This window comes from Lygodium microphyllum, chromosome 7 (genome assembly GCF_053477565.2).
Source record: "Lygodium microphyllum isolate KBCC chromosome 7, Lygodium_microphyllum_v1.1.10, whole genome shotgun sequence".
Taxonomy (NCBI): domain Eukaryota; kingdom Viridiplantae; phylum Streptophyta; class Polypodiopsida; order Schizaeales; family Lygodiaceae; genus Lygodium; species Lygodium microphyllum.
Window position 1 is genome coordinate 154,391,443 of NC_141141.1, and position 16,959 is coordinate 154,408,401.

Below are 16,959 nucleotides of genomic sequence, written 5' to 3' on the forward strand. Positions count from 1 at the left end.
TCTTTCCACTTTTCCAGCATACTTGTTAACACCCTTTTTAACTGATTCCCCTAAATTCTCAACTCCCTCTTTAGCTCATTCTTCATTTTATAATTTTGCTTACCCATCCCTTCATCCTCTCTTACTTGTTCCTCTTCCCTCTCCTACCACTTTTACCCCTTATCCCCCTCCATTGATTAGTTGTTATACAAGCTTCAATAAGAAGATTCTTAGACAATGGGGATAAAATTCAGTAGATTCTCTTATAGGACCTCAAATAAATTGGCCGCTGATTCCAAGAGAATGGATGACTACTAGCCAAGCTTTTCAAAATTATTTGTATTTTGCTCAACAATATTCTCAATCTTCAGATCCTTCAGTGTGAGACTGACTGCGTGCTTTGCTTGGTATCTTGTGTACATGCACCGGTAATCGCATAATGATGAGAAGTCCATCCCAAAGTTGTGTATGAATGTGAATGTGGATATTGATCTCCAACAACTAGATATAGTGTACATTCACACCCTTTGCTTGCCTAGTCGGTATCTTGTATTGGTGGAGAGGATGTGTTGCTCGAAGTTTTCCCAAAATCCTCCCAAGACTTTTGTAGATGAATCTCTATCCATGGATCGTTTTCCTAATCACCAAGCTTTAAATTTACGCGGGATCATCTTCATTGATACCCATGGCTGTATTTTCGATTATTCATAATGATATCTCTCTTTTGGAGGTGCCATTCAGATGGTTGTTTTGTGTTTAGTGTGTGTGTTTGATGGCTATTTTGCTCTATGGTGGGGTTGTGGTGGTTGGATATTCAGTGGGTTCAAAAAGCTATCTTTTTGAAGATTCATGGTGATGATGATGGATGGATAGCTCAAGATCCAGAACCTCTTATATCCTTTATAACTTTGTCATGCTTTTCTGTTTCAAAATGGTATTACTGGATCAAGGTGCAATTCTTTATTAGATGCAAGTTATGAGTTGGGGTTGTGTTTAGACGGTGTTTCCTAAAGATGCTGTGGAGGATCTAGTAGAGCTACATTTTGAACTTTTATTCTCTTTTTCTAGGGTTGCAAGGATACTCTCTGATTAAGTGTGAGGGTATGTTGATTACTAAAATGACTTGATTTTTTCGCTGATTTTTGTTGTTTTTGTGGACTGAATGGTTGATTTTTCATTGATTTTGTATGTTGATTACTTGATTTGGAATTTTTTGGGAGTATTTTACATAAGGTTGATTAGGTTTTAGAAGCTCATGATAGTTTTTAGAGGAGATATATTCTGACATGTTTTGTTGATGTCCTAATACTGTCTAATTGGTTTTTTTAGCTTCTATTTTGTTCTCTTTTCTTTTTGTACGAGAGGATAGAATGATGATTGATGGAGTTTGAGAGTGTTTGAAAACTTATTTGAAATATTCTCGATGGTTTTGAACGGTTTTAGTTGAGCTAAATCCTTTCTAATGACTTTCTATAACCCTCTATTGTGAGCTTCTTTCGAGCCTATGTATTGGTACACTTCTGTAGGTGTTCTGTGGGATAGATATGTATCTTGGGAAGGTTTTCTAATCCTGGAAAGAGATGAATACAAGTTCAAAATAGCTCAAAGAAGTGGAAAAAGTAGATGTTGAAGACTCAAGTGAAGACTGAAGTGACAGAGACACTATTGAGCTATGAAAGGACATTGTAGTGGCTCTAATGACCCTTCATATCAAACATATCTCTTGGGAGGGGTATCCATGACCAAGAGGGATTATGGATAATTATTATTGATTAATCCAATGTACTTTTATGAGAGAGCATGTATGAGAGAGATAGAGAGTGAGAGATAGCAATTTTCCATGTAAAACAATGTATTGATGAAGAATATGAAGAATGTGTTGAAGTTTTGTTATGATAAATTAGTCAGAGAATTATTATACGAAGCTGCATGAAGATTTGAGAAGATTGGTGTTGTTTTTCTTCTTGTGGTTGATTAAAATATGAAGAGCATGCTTGTTAATGATACAAGATGGACTTTCTTGCAATAAATTCCCCAACTTTCTTGGTGGTCCTCTTGGGGCTCCAATACCTTCTAAATGCACAACATTATCGAATGACACAATTTTTAATAGCTCATTGGGCATGTAAAAATAAAAAGTACACTTGAAAGTAATGTTTTTATTCAAGAAAAGTTTCCATCTTATGATGTGTATGCCTGAAAGTAATCTTTTAATCCATAAAAGCTTCCATCTTATGATGCATTGAAAGCTTTTGCTATCATTTACCCATACTTTTGGTACTCTAGCTCTTATGAGGGAAATTTTGGGATACATTTAAAGACTTTGTCGGCCACTTATTGTGTAATAGAGAGGTGAATGTAATAATGTAAGTTATCTCTTAGATGGTGAAAAACTTGAGTCACAAAGGTGTATTTTTTATGTTGACGATGAAGTCACATGCTCAACAACACCCTTTGCAAGAATTTAAAGACATGTTGACCACACCCTAGGGAAGAGGCTTGCTTATCTACTCTCTCAAATATTAGAGACAGCTATGCTTTCTAATCTTGCACTAGAGGAGATAAATTGGCCATGTGGATGATGAGCCCATATCAGTAGTGAGAATAATTTTGAATTCTATCGTAATTATGGGGCACACATGCATACTAACATTTGCTTAATCATGTGGCTTTTGAAGAGAGTTATAGTAGAGATATGCTTGTTGGAATACATTACATAAAGCCTAAGAAATGAGATAGACTGGATCTGCATTTGGATATGTGTACAATAGCTTTGGAGCAAAACTCATATCGCTACATTCAATTTGCCTTCAATGAAGTAGTTGATACTTATAATCCACCAATGTGTATTAGGTATTGTAACTTGTGCCTTGATAGTGTGGAAGACTAAATTGATTTAGTGATTTTAGTGATATAGATATTGAAGTTGAGATGGATATATCTTTAGAGGCAATCAAATTCTTGAACTTTTGTATTTATATATGCAATACCAATGCTTTGATGTGAGGCATTAATGTTGTATGCATGAAAGAAATTATGCATTTCGATATGTGTACAAGAGATTTTGGGCAAAACTTCTATTGCTACATTAAATTTTACTTTGATGAAGTAGTTGAAACTTGTAATCAACCAATGTGTATGAGGTATTCCAACTTGTGCCTTGATAGTGTGGAAGAGGATATTGATTTAGTGATACAGTTAGTGAAGTTGAGATTGATACATCTTTAGAAAACAATCAAATTCTTAATTGCATGTCTTTATATATGCAACATTGATGCTTTGATGTGAGGTGTTAATTGTTGTATGCATGAAATATATTATGCATTTGGATATGTGTACAAGAGCTTTTGAGTAAAACTTCTATCAATGCTTTAAATTTGCTTTCAATGAAGTATTTGATACTTGTAATCAACCGACATGTATGTGGTATTGCAACTTGTGCCTTGATAGTGTGGAAGATGAAATTGATTTAGTGATATTAGTGATATAGCTAGTGAAGTTGAGATGGATACATCTTTAGAAGACAATCAAATTCTTGGCTTTGTATCTTGATGTATGTAGTGTAGATACTTTGATGTGAGGCTTTAATGTTGAATGCAAGAAAGATGTTATGCATTTGGATATGTGCTCATCGAGAGCTTTTGGGCAACAATATATGGTTGGACACACATTGGTCAACTATCATGGTTGCATCATGTATTCAACAAAGGTATAAATAGTTTAACACATGGCTAAATGCTCTAGTTATAAAGTGGTGGAGCAAGCAACCAAAGCTTTTAGTAGGGGAAGAAGGGTGGCTTGTTATCCCACTCATCCATGCCATCATCAATGGCTTCATTCATCCATAAATCATATCCATTGTCATAATTGTTTGAGTGAGAGAAAGTCCTCTTGGATGTCTTTTGTGTTCTTAGTAAGATAGATTATAAGATGGTCTTTGTAGCATTCAAGATCATTGAATTGTTCACTATCTCTAGCTTTCATGTTATCTTGGATGGGAGCATCCAAATATTGCTTAGTATAGACACAAGGAAGTTCACTTAAGAAGATGAGTAGGCACATGTGCTATTGTTTTGTGAGTTTGCGAATGATGTATGGTTCAACACACAAGGAGAAGCTTGACCATCACATTGTTCATGGAGGATGAGTACAATGGCTATGTGGGGATAAATTCACCAAAAGAAAACTTGTGTGAACAAGACATTCATGTTAAGGAGACAATTTTATGGTGGTGTATTTAGTTCCATGAATGAAAAGCACTCTTGCTTGGGATGATTCAAAGTCCCCCAAAAAACTCCACAAGAACAAAAGTTTGCTCACCCTCTACGTGGTTTTCTAACCTTATTAGCTTTGAAAACCTAGAGTATTTTCTATGTAAATGCATTCCCACATTTTGGTAAAAGTTTTTAATGAAAATATGGTTGTTCATGCATGTAGGGGAGACCATGACCATGAGATGCATATGCCATGAGGCCATCAAGAACACCTGAAAGCTCATAGAGAAGTTGGTCAAAATGGACCACCACATTGGTCTGATGTAGTGGTTAGAATGGACCACTACATTGGTCCTAAAAATGTGTAGGTGATAATTGCTTGTGTGAGGATGTCATAAAGGCCTTCACTAATCTTGCTTACTTCTTATATGAGCATATGTCAAAAAAGGAGGTTGTAGGAACAAGGCAAGAACTTCAAAGCCTGCTTACAATCATTAATATGGTTCGGACCAAATGAGCTATTTTTACACTCCCTAAACCATGGAGATATCTAACTTTGTTATGCGTTAAAAAGTGAAGAATCTAAGACTAACAAGACAAAGGATGATAACATACTAAAGGTCAAAAGAGAATGAGAGATCCAAAGATGGACTTCTCTTGTGTTGTTGAAGAAGGGTTGATACAACTGTGATCCATTACATGAGATGTGGCAAAGCAAAATAGGGACCTACAAGAAAGGTTCATCAAGCTCTGACAGTATGAAGGATATACAAACAAATGAAGAGGGAAAGAATTTGACAAGTCGAAGAAATAAAGAGGATGGTAATGTACACTCAAATGCAAAAATGTTTTTTTAGAACTTATGTGTTGGCCCAATGCTTAGGTCAAAGGTAAACATAATATTAATTGTAACTGATTATTGTAAACACAATAATTTCATTGTCTTCTAAAAGTATTATAGTAGAAATACTTTGTAGGAATGTTCTTATGTATAAAAATTACACGAGGATAGAGATTGATAATGTGAGAGGGACACTATGTAGGGAGGGAGAGTTGAGCAAAGATATAGATAATCTAATCCCTAAACTAAATTAGAGCTAGTTATGATGTAGATGTTACATGTACTGTGATGACGTTGCGCTCATGATGACATCATTTCTTATACAAATAACCACCACAATTCATAGCTCCTTTGATGATGTTGAGGATGCTTCAACATGAGTCAAGCTATATAGATGCTTTGATTTTTACATATTGATTGAGAGTTTGGCTCTTGAGGAAGCAAATTCACCCAACATGAGTAAAAGGGAATGGTGGGTCTTTCCAAATAAATTAGAATTTTGGCAAGGGATACATTTAGAAATATGGAGAGAGGCATAATTAAAGCATAAGCATAGATACATTATATTTTACCGCATGGGCCATGAGTAAAATCCCTACTAGAGTTGCATCCTTATTTTCATTTTGGATAAGACCTAGAGATTTATTTGAAAACATCTACTTATTGATCAAACAACTTACTTGGGTGCTATGGTGGCTTATGCATGGACTAGCATGCCAGAGCTATTTGGAATTTGGTATTTCAACCATTTCCAACATCATAAAAACTATGGAAACATTGAATTCTAAAGAGATGCTCTCATTAGATTGGGATTTATGTTCCCAAAGAATCTAGAATTACAAGACTCATAAGGAATTTGAGAAACACAATGTTGCGAAATATGTGCAAAGCAATCAAAGGTACATGTATTCTTACATGATGTGCTAGTTGAGCTAGATTTTCCAACTTAATACATTTCCCAATATGGTTTCTTAAGTATTCTTTTGCATGTAATTGTCAAAGGCAAAGAAGATGTTTTGGAGAGTGGTGTGCAATGCAACATGGGCCACACATGACTCCATAGACTTCAAGGAGTCTACATTGTAAAAATTGAAAGATGAGATATCTTCTACAATAACTTGGAATTTGTCCACAAGGAGAGGTAATTGAGCCTCACATAATCAATGACTCTAGTTAGAAAGTAGAAGCATTTCTAGTAAATATACGTATAGCCAAACATAGAATTTACTAGGTAGAGAAAGATAAATATATTTGCAATGATAAAGTGTGCATCTAACATGAATTTGGGATTTTGAAGAATCAGTGGTGTATCCATTAAGAGTTGACTACCAATGATGCGGTTGTACCAAGTGCAATATCAACTTGTTTTGTGTTGCACAACTATGGTTCAAATGAGAGTTAAGGTTGAACCATCTAAAGCTATAGATCCTCACCCTATTGATGGAGGCATCATGCTTCCTAGTTTAGTGTGATGGAGATCTTGCAACAATATTAAGAAACATTTACTTAGGAAACTAAAATATTGAATAATATGTATTGAAGTTAGATGGCCCCGTAGGGTAGCCACACAAAGATAATGATGATGATGCTCAAGAGGAAAGGTAATAGAACCTATGATTTACAAGATCATTGTTGTCTTCTTGTAGGTAACAAAGCCACTTATAGGTGGTTTTCCCCAAGCTCATTACATTTAAAATTCAAATGGGTGGTGGCATTTGCTTATGTGATTTGTTTAATTTTTTGGTTTTACTACTTGTGCACATGGTTGCTTATGAGTTTGTTGTATGTTTGCTTTGTTTGTGTCACCCTTAGCATGTGTGGTGTATCTAGGCTAAGTACTAGCTTATTTGAGCATTTGAGAGTGGTGTACTACTATGGTTTGTGTGTAGATTAGATAGATAGGTAGACATTGTGGAAAGAAACATGAAATATTGAGGGTTCAACTCCCTAAGAGCAATCTAGGATAAGATGTTTTATGTTTCCTCTTTGTGGAAGAGGGTAATGTGATTTTCTTCTTATTGAGTGAGAATTTCGTGTAATCTCAAGGAGCTCAAATTTTTGGGCAAATTGGTCTAGCCAAAATGCCTACTTGCCAAAATTGTGCCAAAGACATGTGCTTGAAAAAATGGTAGGTAGGAAAAATCAAACTCTCTGTACTTATTAGCTAGGTTATTGCCCTCAAGTGTACTCTCTCTCTCTCTCTCTCTCTCTCTCTCTCTCTCTCTCTCTCTCTCTCTCTCTCTCTCTCTCTCTCTCTCAATGTAAAGATCATGCATAACATTATTGACCTTGTATGACACCATGCCATCTTGTTGTTGCAATTATAAACTATTCTTTAAGGGTTACTATGATGCAAAAAATGCTCACTAAAAGGCTTATCCCCCTCTAAGTCTCTTGTTGGCCTTATATGACAATATGTAGTTGTGTCATCATTAGTAAACCATTCCATGTAGGGTAAAGGGCATATGTGCACACACACACACACACACACACACACACACACACACACACACACACACACACACACACACACACACACACACACACACACACACACACACACACACACACACACACACACACACACACACACACACACACACACACACACACACACACACACACACACACACACACACACACACACACACACACACACACACACACACACACACACACACACACACACACACACACACACACACACACACACACACACACACACACACACACACACGCATGCATGCACGCCCACATGCACACGCACACGCACACGCACATGCACATGCACACACACGCACACATGACAATACATGCATAAATATATAAATACCTACACACATACATGACATGTTTATTAGAGAGAGAGAGAGAGAGAGAGAGAGAGAGAGAGAGAGAGAGAGAGAGAGAGAGAGAGAGAGAGAGAGAGAGAGAGAGAGAGAGAGAGAGAGAGGCCACAATAAATACAATAGAACAATCAACTCATGTTTCTTGTTGAAAGAATGGCCTTTTATCATTCTCAAGTCATAAAGCGATATGTGGGTAAGCTTCAACAAATCTTCAAGAACTTGCAAAGAAATAATGCATAGATTGGTCAATGAAATCAAACAACTTGTCACAGTGGGAGTGAGTTTGTCATTGAGATAACTAAATGTCAAGGGTGTAGATTTCTTTCCTCTCGTTACACGTTACACTTAGAATTACTTGTTCCTCTCTAGAAGTTAGCGCATTGTCTTTACTGTGGAAGGTACAATATGCTTGAAGTAACTCCATCAACTTCTCCATAGAATCTTTTGCCACCAAGAAAAAAGTGTTCAAAAGTTGAATGGACTATTAATTCCTCCTTGTTTGAGAACTATTTTGAATAAAGTTACAAGAATCAAGCAAATTAGGTAATGAGGAGAGATGTGATCTCCTCATCGTTGGATCTTTGATTATGGAATGAGCTATACATGAGATGGACAAGTACATGTGTGAGGTCAAGTGGACTTAAGGGGTTGTTCACATGAGGGGATGTCTTTCCAGGCACTTGAAAACTGACTTCACTTTTTCAGGCAATGTAGAGTGCCAAATTAGTAGTTGATTAGCATATCATTGTATCCATAAGCTTGAAAAATGGGTATTTAAATCTCTTGCTGCCTAATATAGAACATGGACATGGTTGTCAATGCTTTGGCTTTGATCCATTGTACATGTGGAATAGAGACGTTTAGGGAGTTGTGTGGTGTTATACTTCCTTGAGGCCATAAGTGATTTGCACAAGGCTTGATTAGAGGCGAGTGGTTGTGGTAGCTATAATTGCTACCTTCCATTTCACAATGTATGAAGGTTCATACTCAAATCTTGATATCGATGACCTTGCCCACTTGACTCAAAGGTAGAAAAAATGTTTTACTCTAGTTGTAGCTAGAGAGGTTGGATCGACATAGGTATAGTTAGGAAAACACAATCCATAGTGAAGGGGTAGGATGAAAGTGCAACATTTAAATTTCAACTTTATTGTCTTCTTAGCCAAACATGATGTCTTTTTTCTAGTACACAAGTGGATCCTTTGTTAGCCCAACTTTTGAACTTTTGGCCCGATCAATGACCATCTCATTCTAATGTCTTCAAAGGGCAACAACTTTGCTACTTGCTGTAGTAGCAATGGTCAACTTTGCACTGACCTCCATGTTGGTGAGCACTAAAGTATCAGTAGGTGTGATGCCATACGTATTAGCTTTCTGGTCTAGCCCCTAAGAATATAGGGCAAATATCCAAGGGGCTAGTTTTTTTGGCTCCTAGAATGGGAATCTCCATTGGGAAATTCGTCAAGAAAGTCTATCTATGCTACTTGTGAAGTCCTACCTTGTAGCTCCATATTTGTTGAAGAAGGTCAAGAATTCCTGCTTGACCCTCCATGTGAACTTGCTATTAGACACAATTTTTAGGGCTAGCTCCTTATTGGTCCCTTACTCAGACACAACATAGCACGATCAATATTGTAAACCTTTTCCCAACCAATCAAAACTAGGGAAGTCTTCCGAACTAGATGGTTCATGCACATATAATATAATAGCTGTTTATAGGTGAAGTTTGCACCTTTATTTTTGAGGGTGTCAAGACACTCTCACTAATATTAGTGAGGGTGTCCACTCTGAAGACACCCTCAGTAATATTTAAAATTTCCTGCCAATACACATACACAAACTAGTGACTAAAATACGGTTTCTAGACATGCTGGGCCATGGGATGAACATGAATCAGTACATTTATGAACGGTCAATTAAGTGAAAGCTAACTGTTCAACGATAGCGATTGATAGCGATTCATAGGATGATGAAGATGGACACATGGTGAAAAATTTTAAATTCCTTTGTGCATGTGGGGTGAGGGGCAAGAGGAAAGAAAGAGAGAGGAGATACATACACCACACACTGCCCTCGATGCCAGGCAACTACTCGGCTTGAGTACGATTACCATACACACGGCTGCCAGAAGCATCTTCTCTGAGAGAGAGAGAGAGACGGACATAGACAGAGTGAGAAGAGAGTCTCTCCCTCCCGTCTCTGAAACACACACACACACAAGGGAGGGAGGTCGCAGGAGCAGGAACTACAACACCGACAACGACAACTGTTACCTCTCTCGACGACCTCCTCCTCCTACATTCCCGTGTAAGTGTGTTTTTCCTCCAACTCAAACTTTCACATACATCATGGGAGCATCGGATTTCGTGATCGATCGATCAAACCCTAGCAGCAAGCTCAGCGATCCTGATCCACATTGTCCTCTTGGGGGCCGCCCCCCCCAGATCTATCAGTCAGAGTCGGCAGCGCCGCATGGCTCCTTGAAGAGGAGCAAGAGCTCCACCAAGCTCCTCGCATCAGACGCCTTGCCCTTGCCGGTAGGCCTTACCAACAAGGTCTTCTTCGTGCTATTCTTTGTCGCCTCCTTCTTCCTGTTACGTAGGTGGGGCGAGAAGAAGAAGACCTCCACGCCCCTCCATATCCTCAGCTTGGGGGAGATCGTGGCTGTCATAGCACAGATTGCATCATGCATTTACTTGTGGGGGTTCTTTGGCATCGCCTACGTGCAGAACATTATCAGTCGCAGTGGTGATGGGGCATGGGGTTTTGATGACGAGAAGGAAGGGCTTGCAGGTAGCTGTTGCCTTGACCGACCATCAGCACCGGTACCACTTCGTACTGCCTCTGTTTCACGGAGTCTATTGCAATTGAAGGGTCAGATCTTGAAAGAGAACTCTGATGAAGATATTGCACGTGCAGTTGCAAATGGAACTGTTGCTTCCTACTCTCTGGAAGATGATCTTGGGGACTGCCAGAGGGCTGCTGCCGTGCGGAAAGCAGCAGTAGAACTAATTACCAACAAATCACTGGAAGCTCTCCCTTTGACAGGATTTGATTACTCTTCAGTTCTGGGACAATGCTGTGAGATGGTGATTGGTTATCTGCAGATCCCAGTTGGTGTTGCTGGCCCTCTCCTAGTTAATGGCTTTGAGTACATGGTGCCCATGGCAACAACTGAAGGTTGTCTTGTAGCAAGCACAAACAGAGGATGCAAGGCCATCCATCTCTCTGGTGGTGCATTTAGCATTGTGCTCAGAGATGGTATGACACGTGCTCCTGTAGTGCGCTTTCCCACAGCTCAACGTGCAGCAGAATTAAAATTTTATGTCGAAGATCCAAACAATTCTGAAATGCTTAGCATAATTTTTAACAGGTACGAGTTTTCCTAAGATGAATGCCATAGCGACAGTGTGTCTGATCACTCTCACAAAGTCCAAGAAAGTCATGTCATGAGGTGTTTAACTTTTTAAGGTAACACTGGAGTTTCGAATGTGCTTAACAGGACAAGCAGGTACGCGAGACTCCAAAATATTCAGAGTGCCATGGCAGGGCGCAACTTGTACATGCGCTTTACATGTTCCACAGGAGATGCGATGGGAATGAACATGGTGTCAAAGGGTGTCCAGAATATTCTGAACTATCTCCAGCAAGTGTTTCCAGACATGGAGATTGTCAGTATATCAGGTACAGTAAGGTGCAGTAGCTGCAACTGGCATTTATTGCACTTCGTTTGTGACACTCTTTGCTGTGTGCAGGCAACTATTGTGCAGATAAGAAGGCAACTGGTGTTAATTGGATTGAAGGGCGTGGCAAATCTGTCGTATGTGAGGCTGTCATCAAAGGGGATGTGGTGACAAAGGTCTTAAAGACAACAGTGCCAGCCCTTGTCGAGCTTAACATGCTGAAAAATCTCACTGGTTCTGCTGTAGCTGGTGCCTTGGGTGGTTTCAATGCACATGCTTCCAACATTGTAACCGCTGTATATATAGCAACTGGGCAGGATCCAGCCCAGAATGTGGAAAGTTCACAGTGCATTACAATGATGGAGGCTGTAAACGGTGGGCATGATCTACATGTCTCTGTTACAATGCCAGCCATAGAGGTGGGTGCCTTTTAATGTTTAAGCATTTCCCATCTAGGGTATTACATCATAATGTTTGATAATAAAGTTTGAAGGTGGCTTTTGTCTATCTTGTTTGTTAGGTTGGAACCATAGGTGGTGGAACACAGCTAGCTTCACAATCAGCATGCCTGAACCTTCTTGGCGTAAAAGGCCCAAACGTGGATTCCCCAGGAGCTAATGCTCAGAGCTTGGCTAGAGTTATTGCAGCAGCGGTTCTTGCTGGAGAATTATCACTTATGTCTGCACTAGCTGCAGGGCACCTTGTTAAGAGTCATATGAAGTATAACAGGTCAAGTAAAAGCCTGTACATAGAAGCCAACAATGTGGAGAAAAAAGCACAGTAAGGTCTGAACTTTTGGGCAAACGTTTGCAGACTCAACCAACAAAAGAGCCAACTTCACAGTTTAGATGAACCTTCTGGCTCATTGCTGTGTTTGTTCCCAACTGTATAGGTGCTCCACTCCTCTGACCTTGATTCTGTATCTAGAAGTGTAGATTCATATGCTTTTGAGGTCTTTAAACATTTCCACTTGTGGTAGCAGAGCTTTTGTGCCTCCCCAGTACTATCTTTCTACTGGACTTTCTGGTTGGATAGTTAGACTTTCATTACTGCCTACTCTCTCTCTCTCTCTCTCTCTCTCTCTCTCTCTCTCTCAATCTTGTTTGTTATTTACTGGCAGTAGTTGTTTGCAAGTCTGCTTTTAAAGTAGGGATTTTCGTTGGTTCTGTTTGGCTTTGTTCAACAGAAGTTAGCCAATTCATATGAATATTAATATATGTAAATAATGGTCTTTGGTTGAACTATGCACATCCACAATAGAGTGTTCATTTTTCATTATTGTGGTGGAGTATGAATGCATATAACGAAACAGCTAACAGACTAAGTTATCATTTATGTTGAATATCAGGATGAATTAATTGACAGCCATGCAAGTAATGGAGCATATGCATTGTAAACATAAAGTTGAGACATAATTGGTACCACCTGGCTGGCTCTACACTTAATGCAGTTGGTGTCATTGCAAATTTTGTGAGGCTACGCCTCGCTGGATTGCTTGGCATTTTGGTAAGCAAAAGGAAGCAATTGTGCTGTTGCAATGTAGCTCTCCTTAGTTCACTAAAAACTTACTAGATGACGTGCTATGTGCACAAAAGTTATAGAGAATGACTCAACAGCTTATTAAAACCAGTGGTTGATTAGTCAATCATTTGAGGTCATTGGCTTGCTAAGGATTTCCCCATACTGGCATGCTAACCCTTGGCGGAGTTTACCAAAATCACATTTCAGCAATGATATGTCTAAGCATATGACTGTGATTTAAACCTCTTTTATAGTTTCCCCCACTTGATTATCTTTGCATGGCATAGGTAAAATATATTGCCTCACACTATGGATTAGTCCTATGGATCATTGATCTTCTTGTGATAAGGCTTGAAAATATGTCACCATGAGTCACTTTATTGACTACATGGTCATGCTGTATTGCCTTCCATCTTATACAGAGCTATGAGGAGTTGCAATTACACAAATGATACAAAATCATTGGGCTAATGATATAACTGACCTACCAGTCATACCAATAGTGTGCTGATCATATGGAAGCTTTTATGCTTCATGTAAATAAATTGCGTCTTGTACCAGAATTGTTTTGTTACTTCTTCATGATTGATTCCCAGCTTTTACAGCACATCTTGGTATACTAGCTAGAATGGGCCTTGTGAATGTTGCCTAGTGCTCATGATGGAGCTTTACTTGGCTCTTTAGCTCATGATCAACATGGTCCCCTTCATTTATTCACTCATCATTCTTGGGTTGCCTTTTGTTTACTTTTCCTATTGAAGAATTGAGCACATAATTGCAAGTAACAAACCTTGGAGCGTAGAGTGTCTAGTGAATGTATTTGGGTATATTATTGTTGTCTATTAATTTGATGCATTGACGAATGCTTATTTGGGTAATGTGAGACAAATTCTACTATACTCACTACTCACATCAAAAGACTTTCCTAGTGATACATTGATGATTGGTCTTGTAATTGTGCTAGGGATATTGCACTTGATCTAATAGTCAAGATGTGTACCAAGGGACTATCTTTATGTCAAGAGGCGGTCTCCTTTGATTCCACCTCCCCTAGACATGGATCCCTTAAACAATATGGTTTGGGATGTTTGGTGGGTTCAAACCTTTCTATATGCGAATGTGTATTTTGTCATACACTACTTTGCCTTGCAACATGCATCACGGGGCATATTCGGGACGTCCAAGCTAGAGTATTAGCCATTTTGCGGGTGTAATTGAATAGTCTAGATTGGCTCATGACGGTGTTTCATCTCTTTTCAACACAATTTAACTACATGGTTCCTTTCCATGCAAACATTTGAAGGAGGGAGATGCCCATCCTTGTATGGGTTGTGTGTAGCTACAAAAACATAAGGAACTTGAGGGCAAATAGGATGCTAAGTTCTTATATGGATGCATGGACTATTTCCGGCCATTTATGAAATGTGCTTATGATGCTTTGGGTCATAAGTTAGAATGTAAGAATAGTACTATCCTATGGTTTGACCACACTTTGTGGTTCATTATCCATAATATGGAAAAAATATTTATTGGGTGTTCACTAAGGGAATCCATGATCCTATTCTTTAGGTGGATCAATGGTACATGACTTCATCAAAGCCTCTTTGGTATTAGCCTACTATAAAGAGTTAATTCTCATTGCCATGAAAAAAATTCATTGAGTGTGGTGGTAGCCTACTTCGACAATTAAAGGGTGATGGCGTAAAACTTATAGATAAATGTATCCTTTCCTTACAAAGGAATAACAATATTGAATTGACTCCACAATTTGTGAAATGAGGGAATACCTAAGATTCAATCCTATCTTGTGGAAGTAGAAGAGGGAATTATGGTGCAAAACTTAGAAATTTTGGCAACAGAATGGAACTCCATGATTTATTTGATTTATCTATTGAAAGTGTGACATCTAGTAACCTCAAAAGAAAGGGCATCTCCCTTGATGATTGTGGTAGCACTATTAAGAAGCTCCTTTCCAATTGATGCAACCACATCTTTTGGATCAACCTCATGGAAGAAAAACCTTGCTGACAAAAAGTGCTTTATCCACATCTTGTACTCCAATCATCTCATGAGAAGGTTTCATTTTCAATCTTTGTTCAAAGGGTTTTTTTACTCCCAAAATATATCCTTGTCTACTATAATCTAGCTCCCTCTATCGTTTAGATGGACCTTCCATCATTAAAAGACATCTTATATCGACCCAGAGCATGTCTTTTGAATGGTAGTGAACAACAATGATTTTGTCACCTATATGATTCCAAGTTCTACTTTTCAAACAATGATAAACATGTTGTATTCTATGACTTGGATATAGTTACTAATCCTATTGAAAAGACTACTTATAAAGGGCTAAATTGCATTCCCTTGAGGAAAAATTGCCCTTGCTTGGTTGAAAAACATTTAGTAGATGCATTCATTAAATTTATTGAGGCATGCAACCAAAAAGAATCACATTTGATTGATCTATTATGTATGTTTATATGTAACAAAATCGATAGAATTTATTAATATGGAAATTGGCAACATGAATATCCTGAGCATGATTTCAAAGAACTTTTAAAAAATTTCTGTGTCTTGGGACTTCATAAGGCCCCAAACAATGAATAACTTATATGCAAAAGTTGTCCTATTACAATTAGCAATGGAAAGGATTAATGGGGATGACTTTGAACCCATTACAATAAATAGCCATGACATAGCTAGTTTACTCGAATTTATCAATAATTTAGGTATCAAAATACCTATATTATGCCCAACATTACCATTTCTTATGGCTACATACAAAGCACATAAAAAAGATTTTAGATGGCTAACAAATGCTTCAAGATGTACTTACATAGAAACAACTATTCTTTGTGCTTCCCTACTTAATACATGCAAACTTGCAATTCAAGAGGACTATGGAATCTATAATAAACACATCTACTTGGTATCTAAATTGAAGATCCAAACATTTTGGTTTTAGAATCATCAATTGAATTCATCAACCTTCCACGAAGAATCTTTAGTGTTATTTTGTAGATATTAAGAAAAGCTATGAATGCATCCGACACAATGGTAGCATTGGCCTTAAAAATGTCATTGCTATTATTAAATGGGCCTTTTACCAAACAAAACAAAACTACATCTAATTTAACCAATTTCCTTCCCATTGTTGCAAAGGAACTTGGTCCAATGAAAAAGGATCTCTTTGCTTCAACATTGATAATGTCATAAAGATCAAGAACTGGTTGATGGATCATACATATACCTAGCTTAAAGTTGAAATATTTAGGTAAGCTTGTGGTGTACCCATGAGGTTCTCATGCTATTCTATTTTGAATTCACATTCTGTCAAAACGTTGTGAATAATAGGAGATGATACATGTTGGGATTGTTTTCAACTATTTTAGATATTACAATGATATAATCTTTTTGAACATCCCTTATCCAATTGTCTTTTTAAGCCCTAAATCTGACAACAAAAAATCGTGCTTCCAAATCTACCAAAAGGAGTTCATCAAATTGGACTATACAGAAAATCAACTCCTTACCTTCCCTATGTGACATTTTATTTCTACATGAACCATTTTCCTTAACATGGAAATTATAATTGGAAAAATAGGCCATCTTATTAAAAACTTCAAAAAAGAGAGCTACTTCCTTCCCTTGTATTAAATTTCTTCACCACAATAGCAATAGACAATTGTGTTGGTCCCACAAAGTTGGTCTTTCACAAATACACACCCATATCTACTTAACCAAATTTGATTGGGAAGCCACTACAATCATCCACAAAGTTATTACATTGTTTCTCAAAAATGGTTTTAATAAAGCAAGGATATGGTCTCTTATAACTTCCTACTTATCAAAGGATTTTCTAGGAATCCTCT

At 37.9% G+C, this 16,959-nt stretch overlaps 1 protein-coding gene across 1 annotated transcript; it reads left to right on the forward strand.

Moving 5' to 3' along the window:
• Positions 1-9,897: 9,897 nt before the first annotated feature.
• Positions 9,898-12,622, forward strand: LOC148034105 (3-hydroxy-3-methylglutaryl coenzyme A reductase 1-like). Its single transcript, XM_087682119.1, has 4 exons — positions 9,898-11,256; positions 11,386-11,567; positions 11,639-11,985; positions 12,087-12,622. The coding sequence occupies exons 1-4, from the start codon at positions 10,232-10,234 to the stop codon at positions 12,348-12,350; spliced, it is 1,818 nt and encodes a 605-aa protein (XP_087538245.1). The 5' UTR covers positions 9,898-10,231; the 3' UTR covers positions 12,351-12,622.
• Positions 12,623-16,959: the final 4,337 nt, after the last annotated feature.